We start from the raw sequence: 12,452 nt of genomic DNA, 5'->3' as shown, positions 1-12,452 counted from the left end.
ATCAATGTTTAATCAATTACTTAATTTACCCCGTCATAAATTAATGCAGCACATTAAATGCTTTGTGTTACGTTCCCCGACCCAGTGGTTAATCACTACGCTTCTTAAACTGACTTCCTCCGCACTAACAGAAGACAGCGATCACCATACAGAATCCATTCACTTCATGATATTCCTGCTTTCTGAAAATTTAGAATGCTAAGATAAATACTTGATATCATTTTCATGATGAAATGCATTAAAGCAGGTATTACACATGCACGGTAGTGAGGCGGTAGTGCTGCTCCCTCGCAGTAAGGGGTCCCCAGGTGTATGTTCAGTGTAGAGAACTTTATGGCAGGTGTGACAAGGCTCCAAAAAACTGGATGTATGAATAGCTATCGCACAGGTTTAACTTAAATATTGTGTAAATGTTGGGTTTGTGAGCTGCTGGTCGGAGACACGAACACAGAATTCAATGCATGTTCTTCTGAGCGGGCTATCTTTATTGCATGCATGCTGTCTCTATCTGACGTAGGCTACCAAAACCCCAGTTCCTATCCTTCCTTTTTCTTTCACCACATAACCACATAACCAATCACCACATGATAAACGTCTTTGTGAAATTAAAACTAGTTATAATCTTAGCCCACGGAGTGTTCAGAACTTTAAAAATATCTTCGTTATACATGTTTAATTATGCCATCCATTCAGAGTTGCGCCCATCTCTGAACGAATCACTTACAGTGGTGTGAAAAACTATTTGCCCCCTTCCTGATTTCTTATTCTTTTGCATGTTTGTCACACAAAATGTTTCTGATCATCAAACACATTTAACCATTAGTCAAATATAACACAAGTAAACACAAAATGCAGTTTTTAAATGATGGTTTTTATAATTTAGGGAGAAAAAAAATCCAAACCTACATGGCCCTGTGTGAAAAAGTAATTGCCCCCTTGTTAAAAAATAACCTAACTGTGGTGTATCACACCTGAGTTCGATTTCCGTAGCCACCCCCAGGCCTGATTACTGCCACACCTGTTTCAATCAAGAAATCACTTAAATAGGAGCTGCCTGACACAGAGAAGTAGACCAAAAGCACCTCAAAAGCTAGACATCATGCCAAGATCCAAAGAAATTCAGGAACAAATGAGAACAGAAGTAATTGAGATCTATCAGTCTGGTAAAGGTTATAAAGCCATTTCTAAAGCTTTGGGACTCCAGCGAACCACAGTGAGAGCCATTATCCACAAATGGCAAAAACATGGAACAGTGGTGAACCTTCCCAGGAGTGGCCGGCTGACCAAAATTACCCCAAAAGCGCAGAGACGACTCATCCGAGAGGTCACAAAAGACCCCAGGGACAACGTCTAAAGAACTGCAGGCCTCACTTGCCTCAATTAAGGTCAGTGTTCACGACTCCACCATAAGAAAGAGACTGGGCAAAAACGGCCTGCATGGCAGATTTCCAAGACACAAACCACTGTTAAGCAAAAAGAACATTAGGGCTCGTCTCAATTTTGCTAAGAAACATCTCAATGATTGCCAAGACTTTTGGGAAAATACCTTGTGGACTGATGAGTCGAAAGTTGAACTTTTTGGAAGGCAAATGTCCCGTTACATCTGGCGTAAAAGGAACACAGCATTTCAGAAAAAGAACATCATACCAACAGTAAAATATGGTGGTGGTAGTGTGATGGTCTGGGGTTGTTTTGCTGCTTCAGGAACTGGAAGGCTTGCTGTGATAGATGGAACCATGAATTCTACTGTCTACCAAAAAATCCTGAAGGAGAATGTCCGGCCATCTGTTCGTCAACTCAAGCTGAAGCGATCTTGGGTGCTGCAACAGGACAATGACCCAAAACACACCAGCAAATCCACCTCTGAATGGCTGAAGAAAAACAAAATGAAGACTTTGGAGTGGCCTAGTCAAAGTCCTGACCTGAATCCAATTGAGATGCTATGGCATGACCTTAAAAAGGCGGTTCATGCTAGAAAACCCTCAAATAAAGCTGAATTACAACAATTTTGCAAAGATGAGTGGGCCAAAATTCCTCCAGAGCGCTGTAAAAGACTCATTGCAAGTTATTGCAAACGCTTGATTGCAGTTATTGCTGCTAAGGGTGGCCCAACCAGTTATTAGGTTTAGGGGGCAATTACTTTTTCACACAGGGCCATGTAGGTTTGGATTTTTTTTTCTCCCTAAATAATAAAAACCACCATTTACAAACTGCATTTTGTGTTTACTTGTGTTATATTTGACTAATGGTTAAATGTGTTTGATGATCAGAAACATTTTGTGTGACAAACATGCAAAAGAATAAGAAATCAGGAAGGGGGCAAATAGTTTTTCACACAAAGCATTTAATGTGCTATATAACTTATGACGGGGTTTGAGAAAATCTAGTAAATTAAATATTCATTTTATGATGAAGTTTAGTTTACGATGTTCTACTTTAATGACAAATTACGAGAATAAAGTCAAAAGAATATATTCTCGTCATAAGCGTCAGGATTAAAGTGGAAATGTCGAGAATAAAGTCAAAATGTTGTCACACTATTACACAGTACCCAGGTACATTACACTGTATTGAAAACAAATAAAACAAGTACAACTTGGCTTGCAGTATTATCCAGTAGTATAGAAACAGTATTTACACATCTGACCTTTTAAAACTAAAGCATCTCCAGGCGACAGACGTGACTGGTTTTTTTCGGCTCTCTGTCCATTTTCACCACACGGCATACCTATGCTACCGCCCACTATTTGGTGGTGTAGCAGTGAAAAAGGTCCCCACTTGAACAGTTTCCCGCTGCGCCACGTTCCGAACGTCGTTTAGGCAATTTAAACCGGTGTTGCGGTATAAGAAAAATCCGTATCATAAAAAAAATAAAAAACGGTTTTCAGTATGAACCGGTATACCGCCCAGCACTAATATATATATATATATATATATATATATATATATATATATATATATATATATATATATACATATAAATAAATATTTATACATACACATATACATACATACATACACATACATACACATATACATACATACATACACATATATATATATATATATATATATATACACACATACACACACACAATTATAATGAAGTCAAAATGCTCACTACTGTACATTCAATGCATATAACACAAAATAATAATTTACCTCAAAACAACAACATTTGCTAATATAGTAAAAATTTTCTTGATATATTTCTTTTTACTGAGTTAATATTCAATCACCATATAGTAACACAGACTTTTTCTTGCTTGCAAAAGGAGAATGGCAATGGTACAAAATATAAAATTTGACACCAACAAAAAGTTCACACTTTGTCCAAGTGCTCTGATCTATATTTATTGGGTATCTATTCTGTTTCTATCTAGCACCAAACCCATATTTAAAGAAAAATACTGTTTATGAAAAAAAATCCCTAGAACTGAAAGTGTGTGGCACAGCAATACTTAACGTACTGTATACTGAGGAAATATACAACTACAGCATGGATGTTCATGATTGACTACGTGGAACGATTAAAGCAAAAATATTAGCTAATGTCTACCATTTAGTCATAGTCATATATACTTATACAGGAGCAGAGCATACATGGAGAGTCAAAGTTGAGAGCTGCCAATTCCAGCAGCATGCATAGATAGAATGTCCACGAAAATATGTAGAACACTGGCTCTGATAAATTCACTATTTTTAAAGCTGAAGCACATACAAGTAAAATATTTTGGCAGGGAAAATTTTAAGAAGGTAGAAAAAAAATTCAGTTTAGAAAAAGAGAAAATATTTAGGGATAATTAAGAAGCACATTTTTTGTTTGAATAGAGGTAAAAATTAACTACTTTTTATCTGTCAATGAGGCTCTTCCTTCTTCTTTACTCTGAAAAACAGAACATATGAATAATAAAAAAAAAATATGCATCATTGGTCTTTCTTGAAACATTTCGTACACAAAAAGCTAATTTAAGTAAAGTTTGAAACCTAGACCTTACAGATAATATATATATATATATATATTTTTTTTTTACTTGCCTTACTTTTCTCAATTGACTCATCCACAAATCTATAAACATCACTCCTAATTGAAAAGTAAAAAAGAAAATAAGAATGGGATATATCAGATGAAACAGAAGTATTGGTCAGCAAACTAATATGCCAATACTTCATAGTTTCAACAGCCATAGAGAAATTTTGCTTTTCTTACACTTGCATTTAATTACACAAGACTGGAAAAAAATCACCCTTTAAACCTATAACATAACTCACATAAAAGACTAATATTAATAATACGTATTTGAATTACATTGTTTATTTTTTAGATTTTGAAATTACTTCACTTCAGAAAAACATTCTAATATTTTGCTATGACTGCCTCCTTGTATCTTTATACTGTATGTACAAATGTAACAACACATTTTAAATATCTTAAATAAAAACGACCTGCTGAACCAGTTTTCAATCTGGTTTTGCCATTCACTTGACACTGCCTAGAATCACCCTTGGAATGGTCTGAAAAAATAACCATTTATTGGAGAAGTCCATTTATAATTTCCCTTTAATCCAAACAGTTTAGCAGTATTTCTAACTATGAGCTTTTGTGTCCATATTTTGTTAGTGATAAATTTTCTTGGAAGCTTGTAGGAAGGGAATAAAGGACACATACAGTGAATGGTCAAGACAAAACTAGTGCCTAACATTACTGGTTTATTGTTAGCCATATTTGAACATTTGCTGCCCAAAACAAAGACAAAGTGAAATTTTCAGTGTTAAATCTTAGTCAACTATAAAATTAACACAGTTACTTTGCAATATAACTTAATTATGAGCTTTCATACTTGGGCTGAAATGTAGTCGTCTTAGTATTTTTATACTTGGTGGTTCTTTCCTATGAAGATAATTCACATACACAATTAATGATATTACAAATAATAGTCTTACAGTTCAGGTTTATCTACATACACGAATAAATATTTAATATGTTAATTAGGTGTCATTTAACTGTAAACTTATCTGTAAAACAAAAGTTTGAGCCTCATTATTCCTCTTGAAATAATAGGGGCGGCACGGTGGCGCAGTGGTAGCGCTGTTGCCTCGCAGTTAGGAGACCCGGGTTCGCTTCCCCGGGTCCACCCTGCGTGGAGTTTGCATGTTCTCCCCGTGTCTGCGTGGGTTTCCTCCGGGCGCTCCGGTTTCCTCCCACAGTCCAAAGACATGCAGGTTAGGTGGATTGGCGATTCTAAATTGGCCCTAGTGTGTGCTTGGTGTGTGGGTGTGTTTGTGTGTGTCCTGCGGTGGGTTGGCACCCTGCCTGGGATTGGTTCCCTGCCTTGTGCCCTGTGTTGGCTGGGATTGGCTCCAGCAGACCCCCGTGACCCTGTGTTCGGATTCAGCGGGTTGGAAAATGGATGGATGGAAATATATTCCTTGCATATTGATTTCTATTGATCTGTAGCAGGTTTCTGTATTCAAAACAAACCAGCAATATGAGAAAAAATATTCTCGGTTTTATCTTATGCAAACTTTATGCTCTTCAGTTTAAGGATTATTACTTGAGTGAAACTTTTAATAGAAGTCAATATAGTTTACAGAATACTGTTCTTCTGAGCTACATTTTATGTAATTGTTATAAAAAGCAAAAGCCCTTGTGCACATCAGGACCATACTTACCTGCTGGTAATGAGAATCACACACTTGAACAAACATTTCTACAGCAGATGTTATGAAATTTAATATCTGTATTTTGAATAATACTGGACTATGTGAAAAACTACTTAGTTACTCACAGTAAAAGAAAAAGACCACAGATCTTCTTTATCTGAACTGAAAAAAATGAAAGCAATAAGTAAATATTTTGAAGTATTGTTAATTATAAAAGAGCATGCTAAAAGCTTCTTAGAAATATACACTGTAATCCCTCGCTATATCGCGCTTCGCCTTTCGCGGCTTCACTCTATCGCGGATTTTATATGTAAGCATATTTAAATATATATCGCAGATTTTTTGCTGGTTCGCGGATTTCTGCGTACAATGGGTCTTTTAATTTCTGGTACATGCTTCCTCAGTTGGTTTGCCCAGTTGATTTCATACAAGGGACGCTATTGGCAGATGGCTGAGAAGCTACCAAACTTACTTCTCTCTCTCTCTCTCTCTCTTGCGCTGACTTTCTCTGATCCTGACGTAGGGGGATTGAGTAGGGGGGCTGTTCGCACACCTAGACGATACAGACGCTCGTCTAAAAATGCTGAAAGATTATCTTCACGTTGCTACCTTCTGTGCAGCTGCTTCGTGAAGCGACACGCTGCACGGTGCTTCGCATACTTAAAAGCTCAAAGGGCACGTGTTGATTTTTGATTGTTTGTTTTTCTCTGTCTCTCTCTCTCTTTCTCTGCTCCTGACGGAGGGGGTGTGAGCTGCCGTCTTCAATAGCTTTGTGCCGCGGTGCTTCGCATACTTAAAAGCCAAACTGCCCTATTGATTTGTTTGCTTTCCTCTCTCTTTCTAACAATCTCTGCTCCAGACGCGCACTCCTTTGAAGAGGAAGATATGTTTGCATTCTTTTAATTGTGAGACGGAACTGTCATCTCTGTCTTGTCATGGAGCACAGTTTAAACTTTTGAAAAAGAGACAAATGTTTGTTTGCAGTGTTTGAATAACGTTCTTGTCTCTCTACAACCTCCTGTGTTTCTGTGCAAATCTGTGACCCAAGCATGACAATATAAAAATAACCATATAAACATATGGTTTCTACTTCGCGGATTTTCACCTTTCGCGGGGAGGTCTGGAACGCAACCCCCGCGATGGAGGAGGGATTACTGTAGTCTACATTAGAGCCTTGTTCTCAAATGGCAATGTTTCCACTACATCACAAATGCTACTGGTATAATTTATATACAGCTTAAAAATACCTTTAAAATGCAGTTTTTAATAAAATTCATTGTATTCTGCATTTTTTAACTTATCAATTGTAACACTAAAGGACATTTATTTAAAAATGAAAAACCTGTTTAGAACAGATGTATTCGGAGGATGATTTCTTTTACTGGTATATTTGCTTGAAATGGAACCGATCATTGTTTCAGTGATGCCAAAGCAATTGTTCCAAGGTTCTTTTATTCCCTTAAATATAAAAACAAAAGCACCCGTTATCTAAAAACATATTTCAGAACATTTTAGTAGGTGGTTAAAATGTATGATTATTAGTATCTCTAACCATGTGTTTTATTGCATTTGTTTTACTGTTATATATTTTGGTTGACATCTTGATCCAAAGTATACCTACAAGATTAGGATATGCTCAAATGTTTATAGGTATTTTTTAACAGATGGAACAATGACTATTTATCAAACAAGAATATTAAAAAGACAATGAGATTAGTGTGTAGTTTCACTGACTTTATTGCAAATTTAGAACTTTGTAGCTCCTAAACCCTTTACAAATATCAGTACAATTTTTGGTTTGTTTAAAAGCAAGTACATAGTACTTCCTTTATAAATTGATTGAAACATTATTCCTTCCCCCATATGCCTTTTTTGAGACTCAAAAACAATATTGTTAACAACCTTGAACACTTTGAGGTACACGTAAAAAGTTCATTTTTAAATATAAGTAGTATCCATGCATATACATTTTAGTTACTCCAAGCCCGGTAGTAAAAACTGCAGTCTTCAATATGAACTTCAACCTTGAAAAAAGAAACCTAGGCTTACACAAAAGTTATATTTAACCATGCCATTAAAATTTTAGTCTTTTTAAGATTCCCAATGAACTATAGATCATATTTTGTTCATTCTGAAAAATAAAACATTCTGGGGACAAACATTCTTTAAAAGAACAAGTAATATATTTTGTCTTAATGTATGAAATGCATGTAGTTTAAGTGATTTTCTGAGTTTTGGGTACATATGCACTTTAAGAATTATATATTTAACCAAAAGAATGATTATACATTTTAGATTTTTTATATTATACAAGCAATGTAAACATAGAACCACTTATAAACACTTCCCATTGTTGTGCGTTTGTGTCTCTTTTGTAATTCAGAAGTCCTGCAACATTAACTTAAAATTTGCTCATCAATAGGTAACAAAAATAACTGGCATTTATTCACATTTTCCGAAAGAGTGAACAGGTAATTTAATCAAAGCCACATTGTGAAAATGTTTTGGGACTGAACTTGCTGTTCTATGTCTTTAAGTTCAAAAAATGTTGATTATCCTTTTAGGCATGTGAGTATTTCACACATGAAGAAGCAAAATAAAACTAGACATTCCATAGAATTCTCACATGTAAAGTTGAGAAAATTATTCTGTAACTTGTGTGAAAATTTAGCAGCCAATAGCAAATGTAAGAATTTAGAGCTGAAGCAGTTAATGCCACACTAGGATTGCAATAGATAAACTCTTGGTAAACTAACACCAATTAATAAATTAAACAAACAACAAATTATTAGCAGTATCACACAAATGCCTAAACAGTATTATATGTGCTGCAGGTATTCCTTAGCGTATCCCCTGCTTTAATATATGTATTTACAATACATTTAAAAGTTGTCTACTACTTACTTTATCTTGTCTGTGAGAAGAAGAAGAAGAATCTTTATACATTCCCTGTGGATTAGTCTCTGGGTAATGTGGGGATCGAACTGTTGGCACACATGTTGAACTTACACATGTATTAATTTCAGTCTTCCCTCCATTCAGCATTGTGCATTTTGGGTTACAAAATGTTTCGGCTATTGGCTTACTCGCCTTGGACTCTACTAAGGAGACTTCTTTAACAGCATTTATTCTGCAATTTCTTTTCTTCTGCATATCCTGAAATTCTTCTGTAACATGTGCACATATGACAGATGAAAATGCAGACTGTTTGTATCTCTTCTGTTTGGGAGGAAATTGATCAACAGAATCCACAGAACATGATTTCTGTTTGGATAAATGGCTCTCCAAAGACTGGTCCAGTACTGTAAACAAATACATTTGATTAAAGTGTTTGAACTCCACTTCAGATAAATATTTTTCTTACAATCACTATTAAAAAAAAAAAAAGAAAAAGTAAAAAGGAACCTAAATATTGTCCACTTCTGCATGCAGGTGTCACAAATTCACTGGGTTCAAATGTTTTCTTGATCTCACAAGGCGCTCTGCAATTCATACATAGCTCATTGAACATGAAATATATAATACAAGATGCTTAAAAATATAGTGAAAATCAATCCGCAACATCTAACTGAAATTTTTTTTTAATTCAAGCGAGCTTACAGAAAGCACTACTTTACTACTCACAAATGTCTTCCTTTTCTCTCCAATAGCTGAGAATCAACTTCAACTGAATCAGCTACAAAAACAAACAAAAATGAATAAGGAAATGTAAAGTACAGTTAGAATTTTTACCAAAATCTGAATGTGCATAAATTACCTAATTGTTTATCAGTAGACATTCTAAAACATTTATCCCTCACAATTTCAGCATCATTTTCTTCAGTAATCACCTATCACAAAAGATTTACAGTAATTATAAAATTCAGGTCAACAAACATCTACATGGTCAAAGTCACTTTTTTCTAAACATTCTAAAAATATGATACTATAGTTCATAATACTAACATTATTTGTACATAAAAAATTTAAAAATGACTAAAACATAATTCTTCTACTCTTACAAAATTGAACGAAAGCAAAAGCTGATCAAACTCTTTTCATTATGACACTTTAAAGACTTGTATAAAAAAAAAAAAAAAGAAAAAAAAAAAAAAAAAAAGAAAAGGGTATTATATAGACAAATGGTTCCCAACCTTTTTTCTGTGGTGGCACACTTTTTGTAACCAAAAACACCCCAAAGCACACCACTGTTCTTCTAACCACAAATACATTATATCTCATAAGGGGCAGGGCTGCCAGAGAAACCAATAATAATAAAAAAAAAAAAAAAAAAACGGTCCCAAGATCAGTGTTTGCAGACACGGCACTTATTGAGCACTATGCTAGCATCTCCCAGCTGCATTGTTAGTTTGCTCGGACCTCTCTGCCTCAAAGAAAAGTCATCTGCCCACTATCTACCGGCCCTGTGAAACTCTCTGATATCCACACACCCCAGGCAGATAAACTCTAGTTGCCAGGACGCACGTCTCAAGTGCTCAAAGTGCTGTGTCTAAAACATAGCGATCCCAGAGATCCTTTTATGCCAGATTCTTCAGGTAGTTCTGTTCTCCTCTGACAAGTCTTGACCGTCTGCAGAGCTCGACTCTACTTTATTATTTCCACAGTACACCTGGGTAGCTCTCACGACATACCACTGTGTTGCAGCACACTGGTTGAAAAACACTGGTCTAGGACTATTCCATTTTGAATACTGGGGTAAGGTGCAAGGTAAAAGAATATTAAAAAGAAAAAACACAATATTTAAATATGAATAAAATAAACAACTATATTCTATTTCAGGATAAAATCTAGCTACTAATATTTATTTATGATTGTATTTTGAGTTTGTCACGTGTTCTTCAAATGCTGCATATTTTTGTTTATGACAATAAGGTGAAGTACAAGAGGAATATGAAAATTAGCATTCTACCAAGAAAAAAAGTTATCGTTCGAATCTTTCAGATACTTTAGGCAAAAACACAGTTCACAAACATTAAGTCAAGTTATGGTTAATGTTTAAATCAGCAAAAAACAAAGCACATTTTACTAGAAATAGTATAAACCTTCATCTTGCTTTCATCAATCTCCATTTCCTTGTCAGCAGATACAGAAACATGCAATCCTTTGGACTTTGGTTTACAGATGCTAGAATTAGTACTATGTTCAGAGTAGTCTTGTAGTTCTAATCTGGGTTTACCTTTCTTCTTCAAAGATGAAATTGCTGACATAACAGAAGGAATCAGCATATTGTTAAAAAAATAAAAATATTTAAAATGCAGTTGCTATATGTTTTGTGTATCGCATATTATTCAACATAGTTTACACATTTAGGAAAAACGTACTTGTTTAAAAATGTTAGATATTGAGTACTGATTACAAATAACACTTATTAAATAAAAAAACTTAACTAAAATATACTGTATAAACATATTGTACTCAGTTAAAAATTACAACTCATACATTATTTTAATTCTGTTTACAACTGCTATTTGGACACAAATATTTCAACTAACATAATGACATGATGCACTTGTCAGACTTCTTTGCTGATCTTTGCCTTCTATCGGAAATGATCAAAGATGATTCAGATACTCGCTTGTTTCTCCGAGTTTGTTTTATGGGTACTCTTGGTGTTGATTCTGTAGCAAGGGGTATTATTTGTGTCGGTTGGCTGCATTTTCTTTTTTCTTTTAGTGGCTTTTCTTTACTATCTGGTGTCTGTGAAAGTTGACTTTCTGGAACCATAACCTATTACAAAATATAATGCCACGGATTAAGAAATTAATTAAAGCCTGACAGGAAACAGGAATCTCTGAAAAAGAAAAACAACCAACAAATTCTAACCATTTCAACAAATTACTGTCCATGAGAAAAAAATGAATGTAAAGAAAGTATTCATGATTTTACAGACAGAAAAAAAAGAACTGCATTTACAGCATACCTTTAAGAAATAAAATTTCTGAAAAATTAACTTTATAAATGCTTATGTATACTAATCCATCCATCCATTTCCCAACCCGCTGAATCCGAACACAGGGTCACGGGGGTCCGCTGGAGCCAATCCCAGCCAACACAGGGCACAAGGCAGGAACCAATCCCGGGCAGGGTGCCAACCCACCGCAGGGCACACACAAACACACCCACACACCAAGCACACACTAGGGCCAATTTAGAATCGCCAATCCACCTAACTGCATGTCTTTGGACTGTGGGAGGAAACCGGAGCGCCCGGAGGAAACCCACGCAGACACGGGGAGAACATGCAAACTCCACGCAGGGAGGACCCGGGAATCAAACCCAGGTCCCCAGATCTCCCAACTGCGAGGCAGCAGCGCTACCCACTGCGCCACCGTGCCGCCTTATGTATACTAATATACATTATAATTTTAGACACAGACAAAAACATTTTAGTGAATAATAAATAGCAAGATAAAACTGTGACCATGTAGGCTACGTAAGCACTTTAGAGATAGTGACAGGCGGCCGGGACGCCCCTTCAACACTGGATCCGGGGGAGCAGCCATGGGATGCACTCTATGTTCCTCAGAACACATGGTGGCAGCCCTCCTGGGTTACATCGAGGCCACAGGTGTGGGACTTCAGGACTCAGACCTGTTGGGCTCCATTGCCACCCCCTGGAGAAGCTGCATGGCATAACGAGCCTCTGTGGGTTGGAATGCAGCCACACCCAGAAGTGCAGCCTAATTAGGCCAATTACCACCTGGAGTACTTCTGGGATGGCTACAAAAGGAGCCTGCAGACACTACTCAAGGGCCAGAGTTGGGTGGAGGAGGACAAGGTTGCTTGGG

The 12,452-nt window shown here is 36.1% G+C and overlaps 1 protein-coding gene across 1 annotated transcript in view; it reads right to left on the bottom strand.

The window, feature by feature from the left end:
• sycp2 (synaptonemal complex protein 2) overlaps window positions 1-12,452 on the bottom strand; it is a 176,403-nt gene that overhangs the window by 105,352 nt on the left and 58,599 nt on the right. Inside the window, exons 8-13 of the mRNA XM_051932457.1 lie at window positions 9,289-9,340; window positions 8,569-8,966; window positions 7,007-7,122; window positions 5,790-5,826; window positions 4,842-4,891; window positions 4,039-4,084 (exon numbers count right to left, since the gene is read on the bottom strand). Coding sequence (XP_051788417.1) covers window positions 4,039-4,084; window positions 4,842-4,891; window positions 5,790-5,826; window positions 7,007-7,122; window positions 8,569-8,966; window positions 9,289-9,340 — 699 coding nt within the window. The remainder of the gene's footprint in view (window positions 1-4,038; window positions 4,085-4,841; window positions 4,892-5,789; window positions 5,827-7,006; window positions 7,123-8,568; window positions 8,967-9,288; window positions 9,341-12,452) is intronic.

This window comes from Erpetoichthys calabaricus, chromosome 10, assembly GCF_900747795.2.
Source record: "Erpetoichthys calabaricus chromosome 10, fErpCal1.3, whole genome shotgun sequence".
NCBI classification, from domain to species: domain Eukaryota; kingdom Metazoa; phylum Chordata; class Cladistia; order Polypteriformes; family Polypteridae; genus Erpetoichthys; species Erpetoichthys calabaricus.
The sequence above is the reverse complement of the archived record's forward strand: the minus strand, read 5'-3'. Positions and strand labels throughout refer to the sequence as shown.